The 15,002-nt window shown below is 56.2% G+C and overlaps 1 protein-coding gene and 1 long non-coding RNA gene across 2 annotated transcripts in view; both read left to right on the top strand.

Annotated features, from left to right (window-relative positions):
* The window catches only part of LOC149992063 (NT-3 growth factor receptor-like), a 76,059-nt gene extending 75,360 nt beyond the window's left edge, over positions 1–699 (top strand). The window contains exon 8 of the mRNA XM_090263828.1: positions 257–699. Coding sequence (XP_090119954.1) covers positions 257–699 — 443 coding nt within the window. The remainder of the gene's footprint in view (positions 1–256) is intronic.
* A 4,219-nt stretch (positions 700–4,918) lies between these two features.
* Positions 4,919–7,078, top strand: LOC149992062 (uncharacterized). The gene is made up of 3 exons (XR_016508430.1): positions 4,919–4,948; positions 6,203–6,267; positions 6,980–7,078. It is a non-coding gene; the product is annotated as an uncharacterized LOC149992062 (long non-coding RNA).
* The last annotated feature ends 7,924 nt before the right edge of the window (positions 7,079–15,002 follow it).

Below are 15,002 nucleotides of genomic sequence, written 5' to 3'. Positions count from 1 at the left end.
CCCCTGTCCCTCAGAAGATGCCAAGCGTCCAGGACTCTTCTAGTCTGACCCTCTAGCTGTGGTGGGTCAGGGGGCTTGGGTGAAGACAGACACCTCTTACCCTTTTTCGGGGGGTGGCTGGGGGGCACCTCTGGTTTCCAGCGTCTGTTCCAAGCCGGGTGGGGATTGGAATCGGGGTTCCCACGCTGGCTCCGGAAGGCTGCTCCGGCGCACAGGAGCCTCTGCGTGCTGGGCGCCAGCGGGCCTCTCCCCGCAGACCCGCCGCGGGTGGTGAGCCTGGAGGAGCCCGAGCCGCGCCTGGAGCACTGCATCGAGTTCGTGGTGCGTGGCAACCCGCCGCCCACGCTGCACTGGCTGCACAACGGGCAGCCCCTGCGGGAGTCCAAGATCATCCGGGTGGAGTACTACCAGGAGGGCGAGGTCTCCGAGGGCTGCCTGCTCTTCAACAAGCCCACCCACTACAACAATGGGAACTACACCCTCATCGCCAAGAACCCGCTGGGCACCGCCAACCAGACCATCAGCGGCCACTTCCTCAAGGAGCCCTTCCCAGGTGAGGGTGGTGCGGCCTCGGGGCGCCCCGCTTACGCCCAGGAGCTCGGGGGACGCGCGGCCCGGCGGTCACCCCCAGCATCCTGGGCCACCCAGACCGAGCCTCCGGTTCCCAGCAGCCATCACGGGACGGACAGGGCCCCCTGAGAAGCACACGGCTGGGCACGGGAGGGCGCGGTGTGTGCCGGCAGAGGAAGCGGCGACTTGAGAGCGGGGCAGGAAGGGCAGACAGCCTTGACCCAGGCTCTTCTTTGCTGGGAGACTCTGGGCACGACAGTTTGCTTTCCGGGGCCTGAGAGTGGGACTCGGGAGAGAGGAGGCTGCATGGGGGGCTTGCTCCTTGCTGCTGCCCCCCGAGTGGGGTGGAGCCACAGCTCGGGACAAGCTCCAGCGTGCCCCATGCGTGAGGCCCTGGTGACCCGTTGGGTGTCATCCTGTTTGCCTGGTCAAAGGCCGCAGGAACCTCCCATCTGGGCCACGCTGGGCCCTGTTTTGAGAGGCAGGGCAGCCCCGGCCCACACGTTGTATGCGGCGGCCCTTAGATGCCGCTCTCACGGCCACAGCGTGAACTTGGGCCTTGCGGGCATAAAGGGCTGGCGTGGTCCTTTGCCTTGCCTTTTCCCCTTGATTAGAGAAGAATTCTGTTACGCAGAGACTCGACACTCCCTCATGGGCAAGCAGCGAAGCTTCCTATTCCCAAAGGGCAGCTCCTGGGGCCTAGAGAGAGCGGGGAGCCCTGGAATGGTCAGGAGGGAGGGTGACCCACACCGGGCTCCTCGCCACAGAGTGTAGTGGGGCCACTTGTTTCACGTGACAAAAGGAAGAGCGGGATGATGAAAAGGCAGTGATGGGAAAAGTTGGCCCACCGTGCCGAGTGATAAAATGTCCAAACGGTCAGGAGAGTAAATTACCTGGGGAAGCAGACTTGCACCTGCCATGCCCTGGACGCAAAGGTGATCCGTGGGTTCCTGCTCCTCCCTTGTGCCCTGAGGGCCTGGGGACATGTAATCATTGTAATTAGCCGTGTGCCCCTCCCGCTCCCAGGCAGCAGAGCACTGACATTAGGAGACCAGACACTCCAAAGTGCAAATGCATGTTGTAAGGGTCATTATAGATTCTATAAAATACCATTACAATGACTTATAATTATACTGCTGTGTTGTCATTGTGACCGCAGATGGTGTGAGGCTCTTTGAATGTGTTGACATTCAGTCCCCTCAGTGGCCTTATTAAGGGGACCTATTGTTGTTTCCGTTTCACAGTGGGGACTTGGCCAGAGGCACCGCTCGCTCGTGGCAGAGCTGGGCTTCCCCTGGTGGCCTTGCTCCGGAGCTGTGCTGCCGGACACGCGGCTGCCCTGCTGGGCTGAGAGCTAGGGACCATTCCTGGGACCCATCCTCTTCGAGTGCGGAAGTCTGAGCCCCCCCACCCGTCTGGGTTAGAGGGGAGCCAGGGGGTCCCTGCAGTCCAAGGCGACCGTGCTTCCGGATGGATGAGTGTGTTTCCAGGCTCTGGTGAAGGGCCTGGGCATCTCGGGCTGGTGACGCAAGGACACACTGTGATCCACGGGAGCTATGGCTGGGGCTGGCACGACCTTTCCTCAGGCTCTGAGGCCGAGGTTGGGGCCCCTCTGCTCCCCCTCTCCCCAAATCAGGCCTCAGACCCCTTCAGTTTAGAAGAGAGCAGTAGCATGCAGGGCGCACTGCAGAACTGGGACCAAGCTCTATTGCTCTTCCCCAAACCACACAAAATGGCAATAAACCAGCAACCTGTTAACGCTGCATTTACTGTGCACAAGACTTCTCTCCGAAGTCCCACACAGAAAGCAGCATCCCCTTGCTTGTAGTTAGAGAGTGTCGGCTGGTGTGATGACAATGGCCGAGGGCTGAGCCAGAGGCCTGCAGCATCGAGGGCCCACAGAGGCGGGATGGGTGGACGGATGGACGGACGGATGAAGGAATGAGTTTTACCTTCCAGGCCGTGGTGTAATGCAGTGGTTCTCAAAGGGACCAGCAGCATCAGCAGGAGCTGAAAACTGACTAGAAAGGCCGATTCTCCAGACCCATCTAAGATCTCCTGAATCAGAAACTCCCTGTGTGTGTGTATGGGGGGGGTGGTGACCAGTAATACGTGTTTCTTTTTTAAAAAATTTAAGAAAATTTTAAAGTTTTCCTTTTGAAATAGTTTGAAATGTACCCCCGTACCCCAAAGTTACAAACTAGTACAGAGAATTGCCTTAGGCCCTTCCCCGTGCTTCCCCAGATGTTACCACCTTCCACAGTCACAGGGTGTTAACACTGTTATCGAACCTGCAGGCTTTATTTAAGTCTTATCCGCGGGCCCACGGCCGTCTTTCTCCTCCCTGGGATCCAGCCCAGGGTCCTGCATTGCGCGCAGCTGCTGTGCCCTCTTCTCCTTAAATCCGGGACAGTCCTCAGTCCGGCTTTGTCTCACGATCTGCGCACTTCGGGACGCTGCTCGCTGGCGGTGCCCTCGGCTGTCTCCCAGTCCTTCGGTTTGCCTGATATCCACCCTGCATTTGGGGGCGACTTGCAGAAGGGGGGGCTGTGCCCTTTGGTCTGACCCGCCAGCCTGTGGCTGGTGACGTTCACGCCGTCCCTCGGTCGGGAGGCGCCAGCCGGGCTTCTCCATCGCAAAGTGACTCTTTCTCCCTTTGTCACGAATAAGGACACCGTTTGGAACGCTTGTAAATATCTTGCTTCGCACCATCTTTTTGCACGTTAGTGTTAGCATCCGTTGATGGTTCCTGCCGGGAACAACTGCCGCTGCCGCCTTTGTTGAGCGGTGGTTTCTCTATTCGAGTCCTTCCTTCTACGCGTACTGACTGGAATGTCACTGTAAGGAAGCGCTTTCTCTTCTTCCTCGTCACTGATTCGAGTGTTCTTTTTACCTTTGTATGGACTCACGGGTATTTATTTTGTTGGTCCCGTCGCTTCCAATCCATGTATTAATTTGCTATGGCTGCCGTAACAACGCACCAGAGGCAGGAACTCATCTCCCCTGCTTCTGGAGGGTAGAGGTCTGCCGTGAAGGTGCGGGCAGGGCTGGTTTCTCCTGAGGCCGCTCTCCTTGGCGCGCAGACGGCCGTCTCCTTCCCGTGTCCCACTTTGTCCCCCCTCTGTGTGTCTGGCTCCTAATCTCCTCTTTTTCTAAGGACACAAGTCGCATTGGATTATTGCCACTTCCATGACATCATTTTAACTTAATCACCTCTTTAAAGACTCTGTCTCCAGATGCAGTCATATTCGAATGGACTGGGGGTTAAAACTTGAACATATACATTTTGGGCAGGTATAAGTCAGCTTGTAATAGCCCATGGCTGTCATTATTATTTGCTTGCTCAGATTGTCCCGGCTTTGGCCTTTGGGGACCCCTTCACATTGGCACCTTTCTCCATGCCCCCCTCCCCGCCCCCCATCAATTTTTGAGCACTTTCTGGTACCACCCAAGGTTCGGGACGTCTTACAGTTTTTCAGCCTCCGCCCCGAGATTATGTACTTCTCCAAGGGGCCCGCGGTTCCTCTATTGGGGAACGGTAGTGTGCACCCTCTGAGGAATCCTGTTTCACACTGAGGTTTGGAACGTAGACTTGGATTTGAATCCAGTTTTTAGATGAGTGAGAGTCTGCTAGTTTCTTAATCTTTAGCAGCCTGTTTCCTTATCTGTTCAATGGGGATAATGCCACCTCCCTCCCAGGATGGCTCTAAGGATTGTATGTAACAGAAAGCGTTTAGCACAGCCCCTGGCTCATAATCAATGTTTGGTGAGTCTAATCCTTCATCCTTCAGTAAGAATCGCTAGAAGCCAACCACCAAGTAATGCAGGATCATCCGGGAATGGGCTGGTTGTAGAGGGCTTCCCAAGAACGCCTCAGTGACCTGCTAGAATAACCTGTACATTTCAGTTTGAGGAATTTTGACTGGAGATCACAGCTGGCACGTTCAAGAAGGCCCAGGCCCACGCCGCAGCATCTCCCCTGGGTCTAATGTACCCCCCGATCCCCGCAGCACTGCTGGGACTTGAAGGAGGGAGGGCTGTCAGAGAGACGTGGTGTCTTAGATTTAATTCCCGATCTCACAGTTTGGTTTCTAGACTCCAGGTGGGCCAGGCCACTTCTCTTGAAATGAGGAACTTTATCTCTTATTTGTTCTGCATTTGAAAGACCACCCTCCTAAAGAGGTAGGAGTGAGGGGCAAGGGGCATATGCCAAGGATTTTAGTTTTCAGTTGCTGGGGTCACGTGGGATCCCAGTGAGTGGGAGAGGTCAGAGCTGTTAAGAATAGAGTGTGTCTATTCTAGTTTTTTTTATTTTTTATTACATCGGTTATTTATCTCTTTGTCTTTCTTGCAGAGAGCACGGACAACTTTGTCTCTAGTAAGTCTGCTCCACCTTTTGCTTTGAAGCTGATTTATTCTGACACTTCTGGTAACTATTGAACGCAGACAGTCGTCTGCCCCAGTCCATCACCATCCCTGACCCCGGACAGCCGAGAGCATCGGAGTGAGCGGTGGAAGGGAACTGGAGGGTAGAAATGCTTCTTGGGCAGCCGCTCCGTGCCTCAGTTTCCCCTGGAGAGTTTTCTAAGGCCGGACCGTGTTGAAAGGGGGCACATGGGGTCACGCGTGCCCCGTAGAGAGAACTCGGCTGTTCTTGTGGGGAGACCTGCAGCCTTGAAACCTGTTGTGTCTCCCACCTGCTGTACGGCTCCAGAGTGTGGCTGGTACCCACTCATGTCAAGCTGTGGTTCACAAGGTCTTCTTGTAGGCTGGCGTGTCTCAGGGGGGATCACCAAGGCTCGGTTTATATGCGATTTGGGGCCAGGACTAGACAGTTCCCAAAGGATTTGGTGTTCCGCTCGCAGGCTGTGGGAAAACGTATTTATTGCTTTAACTCTTGTCCCCATGGGAGGGGAACGGCAGTGGTCGTAGACAATTCGGTTTAGGACTCCTGTGCTGTTTGGCACGGACACCTGTGATTCTCCATTTGTCCTCCATCTCAGAGGACTGTCCTTCCAGAGGGTTCTGAATTGGGTCGTCTCTTGCCAAAGAGGTGATTCTAGATGGAGGACACACGATGCCTGGGTCCCCACCCAGCCCTGCTGGGAAGAGGGGGTGTTTGCTGGTTGGACGGACTTGCTGCCATTGTGTTTTGAAATCCACGTTAGGGGAGGGCTCGTGGGCTATGTGCGGGGTCCCAAGGCCTCTGGGGTCTCACTGACGGGGGGAGGGGGCGAGCCTGCAGCCGAGACTAGTCAGAGCCGCGGTGTCACCGGCAATACGTGCCGAACCCAGACCCTGGCTGGGACCCCAAAACACTTGTTTCTTTTTTGTGTGTGCAACAGCTCATGGTCTGTGCTGCCCAGGTAACATTATTTACTCTGGGAACGGGGTCTGGGACGGAGTGAAGGTCCCCTATTCCTCGTGGAGCTACCCCTGAGCAGTCAGCACCAGCCAGGCAGCTAGACGGGGCTCTGCTCTGTGGGGCGGGGGCGGGGGGAGCAGTAAGAGCCTGGCTGCAGGGGCACGCGCTCCAGCGCGAGCTCGCGGGCTGGGGGGTCGGGTGGGGACTGTCCCGGAGCCTCTCCTGGCCGGGAAGCTAACCCTTCCTCCTGTTCTGTTTGGCTTTCAGTCTACGAAGTGAGCCCCACACCTCCTATCACTGTGACCCACAAACCAGAGGAAGACACTTTCGGGGTGAGTTACGTCTTGGTTAACAGGAGGTCACTGTCAGACTTCACCCGAGTAGCTGACGTTGCCACGTGTCGCCTTACTCGGAACCCTGGTATTTATGGCAGGGCTCAGTGACCTCCTTTCAGGCGGGGGAACCCTTCCTTGTTTGATGAGCATAATTCATTGTTTGAGGAAGTCTTTGAGGATCTGCTCCAAGCCCCGGAGCTCGGGAAAATCCCCGCTCTGTCAGGATCCCGGCAGGACCTGATTCGAAGGGGCTGCAGTTTATACGAAGTCTGTCACCCAGACCATCTCCCTGAGTGGCTTTTCCAAGCCCCTGTCCCCACACCCTCCCCCACGGACTGTCAGGGCCTGAGAATTCTCCTGGGGAGGAGAGGAAAGCCGTCTTTCTGGAGTCCAGCTCTCCCAGAAGTTCCTGGATAAGAATACACTGTGAAGAATTTCAGTGCAAAGATGCAGAATTCGCTTGCTAATTAAAACAACCAAATGAGAGACAGAAGCCTCTCAGGGCTTTCTCTTGCCTCTGTTAGGGGGGCCCCCGGTGAGAGGGGCTCAGAGCAGGCCCGGAGACTTATTACCACGATGCTCCTGGGGTCTCATGAGTCACTTCTCCTAAAGGCGTCCCTCAGTGGCCGCGTTCTGCGTTCTCACGTGGACGCGCGCGGTACCCTGCGGGACAAGCACCCGCCCTGACCCGCGTTCTGGCTCCTCGCAGGTGTCCATCGCGGTCGGGCTCGCTGCTTTCGCCTGCGTCCTGTTGGTGGTTCTCTTCATCATGATCAACAAGTACGGGCGACGGTCGAAGTTCGGAATGAAGGGTAAGGCGGGACTTCCGTCCGCACGGGTCTCGTCGGGGAGGCATGGCTCTTTTTGATGACAAGGTGCTGTTTCCACCTCCCTGGGCTCTCTGAGGGGCCCCTGTCATTCAGCCGAAGGGGGCCTCCTCCTGTCTGCACCTTTGCTGTGGGTAACGACGGCTTGAATGCTGGGCTGGTATCTGTGGGGACCAAACTGGGGGCCGTCTGGTTTTGCTGAGAACACTGCTTAGCTGGGCAGGTCCAGCGAGGGTCCTTTGGGAAGGACGTGGGATCCAAGGGCAAACGACTTGGTTCCGTTGTTGCTGCGCCCATGCCCGGGCTTGTGATGAGAAGGGCGGAGCAGAGGTAGGCGTCGGGTGGGCTCCAGCCCTCAAGGGATGCCCCTGCAATGGTATCTCGGCACGCGGTCCCACGCAGAGTTCCACATGGTTGCTACATCTGCTGGCTGGCTTCCAAGACACATAGCACTCAACGCCGTCATGGCTGGCGTGGGGGCAGGAGTGGCTCTGTGCTGAGGCTTGGGCAGGGGACATGGCGCGAGAGGGGCTCGCGTGGTGAAACAGCATCCTCCTGCTGTTCCCAGGGACAGATCTGACCAAACGGCTCCAAAGAAGCTGGGTACCAGTTCCCTTGAACTTTAGAAACTTGAATTTCAAGATACGTTCCCAGCTAGGTTTCCATTTGTGGCTGATGTGAGGTAGGAGACAGGTAGGGTGGGTAATGGAAGGTCAACAAACAGGCCATCGGGCTGCTGAGCTAGGAGTCAGGTCGGGGTCTCGTGGTGAGATTACGAGGTTCTGAAAGATGAATTTCCTTGCTTCTGCACATGAGCTGGATCTGCAGTGAGGGTTCTGACCTCGTGGCTCTGGGACCGCAGGGGAGTGTGTGCATGAGATTCACGGGGACAGCAGTGCCCTGAGCTCCCCCACAAATGTTTGCGTATTTGCACGCGGCGGGGCAGAGTGGGAGTTTGGAATGGAACTAGTTCATAGCTTTTCTTACATTCTCAAAAGGTTTGGTGACTCCCCAGTAAGCTCAGAACACCCAGAGAAGCACAAAAAGGCAGAAAGCGTGGGCTGGCCGGCTGCCAGGACTCCCAGAGCCGGTGCTGCGGTGCGCTCTCCGCTCCTGACGAAGCCGGGCAGGTCGCAGCAAGGCAGGCGGGGAGGCTGGGGAAGGAAGGGCATCGGGAGTTCTGCTCGGCCTCCCCCGCCACTGCGGGCTCTTCCTCCTCGTGGCTGGAGGTGTGCCGGCCTCTGACGGGCACTGCAGGACGGCTCCCCTGGGAACCAACACCAGTTAATAGGTGCTTACCATCAAGTGGTTGCCTGTTTGATTGCAATTGGGGCTTATTAACATTTTTCCCATAAACAGATGGTAACTGTCCTCTGTGCGGATTGGAGAATCCTGCCAGAGTCTTTATTTGGAGGATGGGCTCCTGCCAGCAGGTCTCGGGCGGCTGCCGGCCCTGAGTGTCTCCTTGCCCTGCGGTGTAGCTGCCTGGGGAGGCCTCATTCGGGCCTCCTCGTCCCATGCCATGGGGCTGATAGGGCTCCTTCCAGCCTGGTTGCGGTGGGGTTGGGAGGGTTGAGTGCCCTGCCTGGCATTTCTTCCTCGGCCGGGACAGAGGGGAATATCTGGGTGTCTATAGCCGGGAGCACAGACAGTGTGGACGTAGACGGAGACTTCTCAGACCCCTGGAAGGGGACCTGCGCCCCAGATGAGGGAGGACACACTTGGTGCCACTGATAAGAAAGCTTCTTTTGCCCTGTGGGGGTTGCAGTCCCGGGCAGGGCAAGGCAGACGGGAAAATGGGTCACGGACTTGGGTTTCCAGACGTCCTGCAATACGTTTGTTCTTCCTTCTTCCTTGTTTTTCTTTCTTGACATCTTTTTCTCTCTCCTCCTCTGAATGGAGGCTTGCAGGGAAGAAGGCACCCCTGGCCCTGGTACTGATCCTGCACTTGGGACTCCTGGTGGGTGGTGGCTCTCTGAACATACTTCTGAGAGGGGTTCCTGGGTGCGTTTCCCACACTGGTATCCTCAGGGCCCTGCGTCCCCCTCACAAGTGTCCTTTCCTTCTTTCCGGGCTCCTCGGCAGAGCCTCCAACCCAAAGAGTACTTCGAGCATTTGTTCAGGTCCAAGTTAAGCAGGTGAGGCGCGTGGCCAGTCTGCAGGCAGGACACAGGTTAACTTAAGCCTGGAGCCTTCTGCTTTCCCTCCTCGGCTTTGGACTCTAGGTTTCTGGCTGCAGACGGAGCCTCGGCCTGCTTGGTGACGGAGACCTCGGATGTGGTGCCGGCCCCTTGAGAGGAAGCCTGCAAGGCAGCGTGTGTGTTTCCGGCATGGCTTTGCCGCCCTGTCATTGTGGGAACTTTGCAGGGGTGTCCTGAGCGGTCCTAGCAGTCCCCACACTGTCACCCCTGGTCATGTTAAGGCTGGACTGCTCCGTGCCTCTCTCTCAGTCTTGGGGGACCTGCCGATCTCCGGCACCAACTCTTCTGTTGGAAGGGCCATCCCTGGATTTTGTCGGCTACCAGATGGTTTCCTCTGTGGCTGCTGTTAGCTGGCTGCTCCTGGCAGGCCCTGCTTCCCATTCAGCGGGGCCAGAATGGCCGGTGTGCTGGGCTCCGCGGCCGAAGTGATGGCCGCCCTGGTCTGCTTTGATTCTGCCAGTGGAACATGGTTCTGCGAACCCATGTCATTGTACCCACTTCCCACAGGGTTAGTGGCACTTCGAGACCTCAGGTGAGAAGTTCCCAGCCTTTCGTGCCCTGCTGTGCATGATAGTCGGGTGCCCCTGCACGCCATGTGGGCATGACCAGGCACCCGGCGAGTGCTGGCCCTCACAGTCATTCACACCTAAGAAAAATATGTCAGAATATGAGGTAGCAAAAGGGGTTTTTAGAACCAGAAATAAAATCAGATCCAGGCTAGTTTTTACTCTTAAAAAATTCACACACTGTCATATTTTATTATTCATCAAAAGCCCCGGTGACACACTTCCTCGCCAATGCAGACGTCCTATTGGATCAGAGCCCCAGGATGGAAAACCAAGGGGGGCTGCCCACCCTGACCCTCTCACAGCGCCCTCCGCCCGGCTGCACCCGAGCCGCCATCTCCTCGTTCTCTGCGTCTCTGCGTCTTCTGTGCATCCTGGGGGCTTTCACTCGTCCGCGGGAGGGAGGACCATGGGCTCTGGCGAATGAGGAGCTTCCACGTGGCTGCGGTGCCTGCGCCCTGTGTCTGTGCGGCGCCTTCTCCCTCCCCTGAGCTCTGCAGAGGCCTTAGGATGCCCAAGGAGTGGCCCTCGAAGCCACAGGCAGCAAAGCAGTCAAAGCAAAACGACAGTTGATCAGGAAGCCCGATTTGGACGGGGGAGGAAAACCACACGCCGGAAACAATAGCAAACACGCCAGCCGCTGCCAGCCCCTGGCCCCCCGCTCCCTGTCACGCCACTGCCCTTCAGGCTGCGCGTTCTTCCCGGGGATGAGCTGCGTGGCGTCTTGGAGAGGGCCGTGCTGCAGGTGTCCTCCCCCAGCTGCGGCTCAGCCCCCAGGTGTGCCCGCCACCTGCGCCACGCCCAGGGCTTCCAGAGCGAGGGGGAGGAGCTTCGGGTGGTCTGTCCTTGGTGCGTTGTTCGCTCACAGAGGCAGTAACCCCCCTCCTTCCGCGATACCCCAGTGATTTGGTAGAGAGAGAGCCTAGTTTGCCTTGAGATGTTGGTTCACTGCACAACGTCGTGAAGGCTTGGCTTACTCACTGAATTATCTGAGATCAGGCACATGAAACCCAGTGCCTAGGAACTGCTCGACCCAAGAGCAGCTGATTCTATAATTGTTCCATTATTCTAACCCTCAGCAGTCCTCTGAGGTCGGTATGATCTCATTGTGCTGTTTTTTACAGACGAGCTAACCGGGACTCCAAGGACCCTGGTAGTGTCATCGGGTCTGTCTGACTCCAAAGTCGGGAGATCAGGGACTCCAGGGCTGCTGGGGGCCACTGAGGGTCCCCATCCCAGGGAGCTGCAGAAAGCCCTCGACAGAGGGTCCTTCATTTCCCTCCAGCACCTGAGATCCCCCTGCCTGCTCACTAGCCAGTCAGTGGCAACTCCCCCAGCCAACCCCCGCCTGCTCTCCCCATATCAATTCATAAGCTGCTTATCCAGCCTCAGGAGGACACTGGTCACAGGTTAGTGGGCCTTCTGTGGCCTGGCCCCGGCTCTTTAATCCGTAACCCTGCTTGTTCCGCTCTCTCTCCAAGTACACAACGCCCGGAAACAGCGCCGCGCACTCCGGCAGAGGCTCTACGTCCAGATTCCTTGGGAGATCGTGACTTGTAGCCGCCTCCCTTGGGAGCACTTGGTTCAGGTTCAGAGAGGGGCTGAGGTGGGTGAGAAGCTGCCGTTTCCATGCATGCACCCCCCAGCGTGCCCCAAATCGTGCTTGGGGATGGTGCCCCACCCCTGTAAGTCAGAGATTTTAGTCCTTCATTCTTGACCCCAGCGCCTGTGCCCGGACAGCCTCAAAGGGTCCCCACCACACAGCTTCACGAGCCCCCGGGTCTTCCTCAGCTCAGGCTTCACTCCCCCAAGCTGGCCTGCCCTGGCCGCCCACAGCGGGGGGTGCCCCTGGGACTGGTCTTTACAGCATCATGCACCCTCCTTCCCCAGCACCCCGCCCAGGTGAGGGCTTGCCTCTGCCAGCACACCGGCCGTGGTGGGCGCGCTCACCCAGCATTATCCACCTCAGCGGGCTGCCCAAGGCAGACGGGTGCGCGCCTGTCTTCTGGCTACCTTAGGCTTCGCACCTCAAGGGCTGGGACCTGTAGCTCCTTCCCTGGCCACCAGCACCCTCACTTTTGTTACCGTGGTGATGGGGGGACATGTGATCTGGGAGAGTTTCTTTTGGTGCCTGTAAGGTAGAGATGGTAATGTTCTCCTCCAAATAATGGCTCTTCCTTTGCCTCCTCGCACCCGGCCGCCTTTCCCCGAGGTCCCATTGTGTTCGTCCGGCCCTCTTCCCCCCTGTGTCTCTTCCTTGTATAGAATCGGGTGAATGCTGTGGCTTCTTCCTGCAGCCACACCCCGAGACTCCTTCCCTAGCCCTGGGCCTGGTGCTCCCCACAGCCTAGAGCCAGACGGGCGGGGGGGTCCAGTCCCGGTCCTGCCGCTTGGAAGTGGTGGTACTTACATGACTCATTAACTATTCTGGGCTTCTGTTTCCTCAGCTGACAAATGAGAAGGATAATCCTTACTAGGCTAGGTTTTATGAGAATTAAATGAAATTATGTATATAAAGCAATTAGCTTAGTCCCTGGCTATGTAGTAATCACTCAGTGAATGTGGTGAGGGGGGGAATAATCATGACTTTTGCTCCATTCAGACAAGCTGTGAGTAAAATACAGGTCCCATTATAGCTGTGGTTTGCAGCCTTGTTTTTTTTTTAAAAAAAATTTGCAGTGGCTGGGCTGCTTCACGGAACAATGAAGTCAGAATCTCAGTAGACGGGGCCCGGATGTCAGTAGTTTCTGAAGCTGCCCAGGTGATTTCAGGGGGCAGGCAAGATTGTGACCCTGTCTTGTGGCCTGCCCTGCCCGTCTGTGACAGGGTACAGTCCCTTTGGGATGTAAGCAGACAGGAGGGAAGAAGAAATGGCAGGGAAAGCGTTCATTGATCGGGCCCCTGTATGTGTCAGGCACTGCGCTCGGCCCTTTATCTGCCTGTTCTCATTTGATTTTCACTATGAATGTGTGATATACGAATTATTGTCCCTGCTTCTGTTTTTTTTAAAGACTATTTATTTATTTTTAGAGAGGAGAGAAGGGAAGGGAGGGCGAAAGAGGGACAGAAACATCTATGTGAAAGAGAAACATCAATCGGTTGCCCTCCAACCAGGGACCGAACCTGCAACCCAGGCGTGTGCCCTGACTGAGAATCGAACCTGGGACCTTTCGCTTTGTGGGATGACACCCAACCCACTAAGCCACACGGGTCAGGGCGTCGTGTTTCTTATGTGAGCTTCAGGAAGGATGAGTGATCTGCTTCATGCGAGGCATCGGCTGGCCTACGGCTGAAGGACCGAGAGACAAGGGCCGGGCCAGGGCACTGTCCCCACCCATTTCGGTCCCTTTTCTTCCCCCCTAGGGCACACTCCTTCAGTGAGGGACGGAGCACCCCGGTTGCACCACTGTCAGTGTGGGGGCCGCTGCCACACCTGTCCATCCGCGGTGTATACTGAGCCAGCCGGCGTGCTGCTCAGTGGGGCCCTCGATGGTCATTAGCTGCCTGTTCTTCGGTGCACAGTAGGTCCTGCTGTTTGCTTAATGGAGAGTCTCATCGCCTCACAAAGGCTCCCCGCGGATGAGAGGAGGAGCATTCAGTGACCAGAAGTGGGAGCCTTGTTGTTATTTTGTTTTTTATTGCCAGGAATGCCCAGGCGCTCTCTTGGGTTGGGGAAGAGTCGGGGCGGTGGGCACAGGAAGAAGGGACTCGTTGTTGCCTGGCTGTACGGGTGGGTCAGAGGGCGGTTTTCAGTTCAGAGCTGCCCACACCTCCCGGTGCACGAACAGCGTCACTCGAGGGGCCCGGGACGCTGCATTTCTCGCTGGCTCCACGTGAGGCGGAGGCTGTCGCTCTGCCTCCCCACCCCCCCTCCGCCCCCGGCTTTGCAGGCAAGGCTCTCCCTTCCAACAAGGGATGCCCAAGCCCTGTTTTCTGAGCCCTGAGGTTTTCATTTTGGGAAGTGTCGTGCTGTGGTTTAGGAAGCTGGGTTCTCGCCCTGGCTGTGCTCTATCTCGTTTACCTGTGGGTATCTTATGAGCTTCACTTTCCTCCTCCACAACAGGAAGGCTTTGAATTAAACGGCTCCCAAGGTCCGCTCTGAGGGTAGCATTCCATGATGCTGTCAGTGGGATTCGAGTGCGAGGTCAGGGTCGATGAGAGGGAGCACGGAGTAAGGAGGGTGGGGTGGGAACTTGTGGGAGGCGGGAGGCGAGAGGCATGCCCGCTGCTCATGTGGACGTCGCTGGTCTGCCTCTGGGATGTCGTCCAGTTGCTCACCCTCTTCACCCCACTGAGCTGTTGGATCCCTGGCTTCTGACCACATCCAGTTTAGCCTCTCCTAATGCCGACTGGGTCTTAGTGATGACACTGCACTTTCTGTGGGGAGTCCAGGTCTGAGATTATGTGATGTTTTCACTTCCTGCAGGAGGTGTTTGCACACGGGCTGGCTTTACCCATTCTTCCGTATTAGACACGTCCCCTGTAGTGGACTTCGGCTCCTGCCTCTGGGATTGTGGCAGACCTGGGAGTGGTCATGGTGGGGCCAGGGAGGCTAAGGAAGGCTTTCAGGGCAGGTTGTGACCTGTGCTTAGCTTTCCCTAGGGAGCCCGGGAAGCTTGTGGACACAGTCCTGGTGTGTGTGGGTGGGCAGCTGCCATTATCTCTGGAGTCCTTCCGGAGGAACAAAACTCTTGAAACTGGGGTCCCAGTCACATGGTAGCCCCAGAAAAGCTTATGTCTCTATCATAGAAAATCTAGAAAATACTAAAAAAAATCATCAGGAATTCTATTATTTGGCATTTACTACTGTTAGTCTATCACGTGAATGCATGCATAAGAGTGTGAATGTATACATACAGGGACCTATGTAATTGTAGATCTATTCCTAAGTGTCTATGTTCACATACATAGTTTACACAGATTTAAATGAAAATGGTTTTGCACAATCCATAGTTTTTTGCCATATTTTTTCACTTAATATTTCTTAAACATTCCTCTCGCTCCTTCACTGGACCTGTCTCTTTAGCTTTTCCATTACTCTGCAAAGCTTATTTTTCTTCCCTGCTTGCTTTCTTCTTTTCATGTTGCTTCTGTATTATAGCCTTTCACTTAGTTAATTCAGAAGTTAGTTCATTTGC

The sequence above is a fragment of the Furipterus horrens genome, unplaced genomic scaffold, assembly GCF_987537825.1.
Source record: "Furipterus horrens unplaced genomic scaffold, mFurHor1.1.pri manual_scaffold_16, whole genome shotgun sequence".
Taxonomy (NCBI): Eukaryota; Metazoa; Chordata; class Mammalia; order Chiroptera; family Furipteridae; genus Furipterus; species Furipterus horrens.
This window is presented reverse-complemented; position numbering and strand designations above follow the sequence as displayed.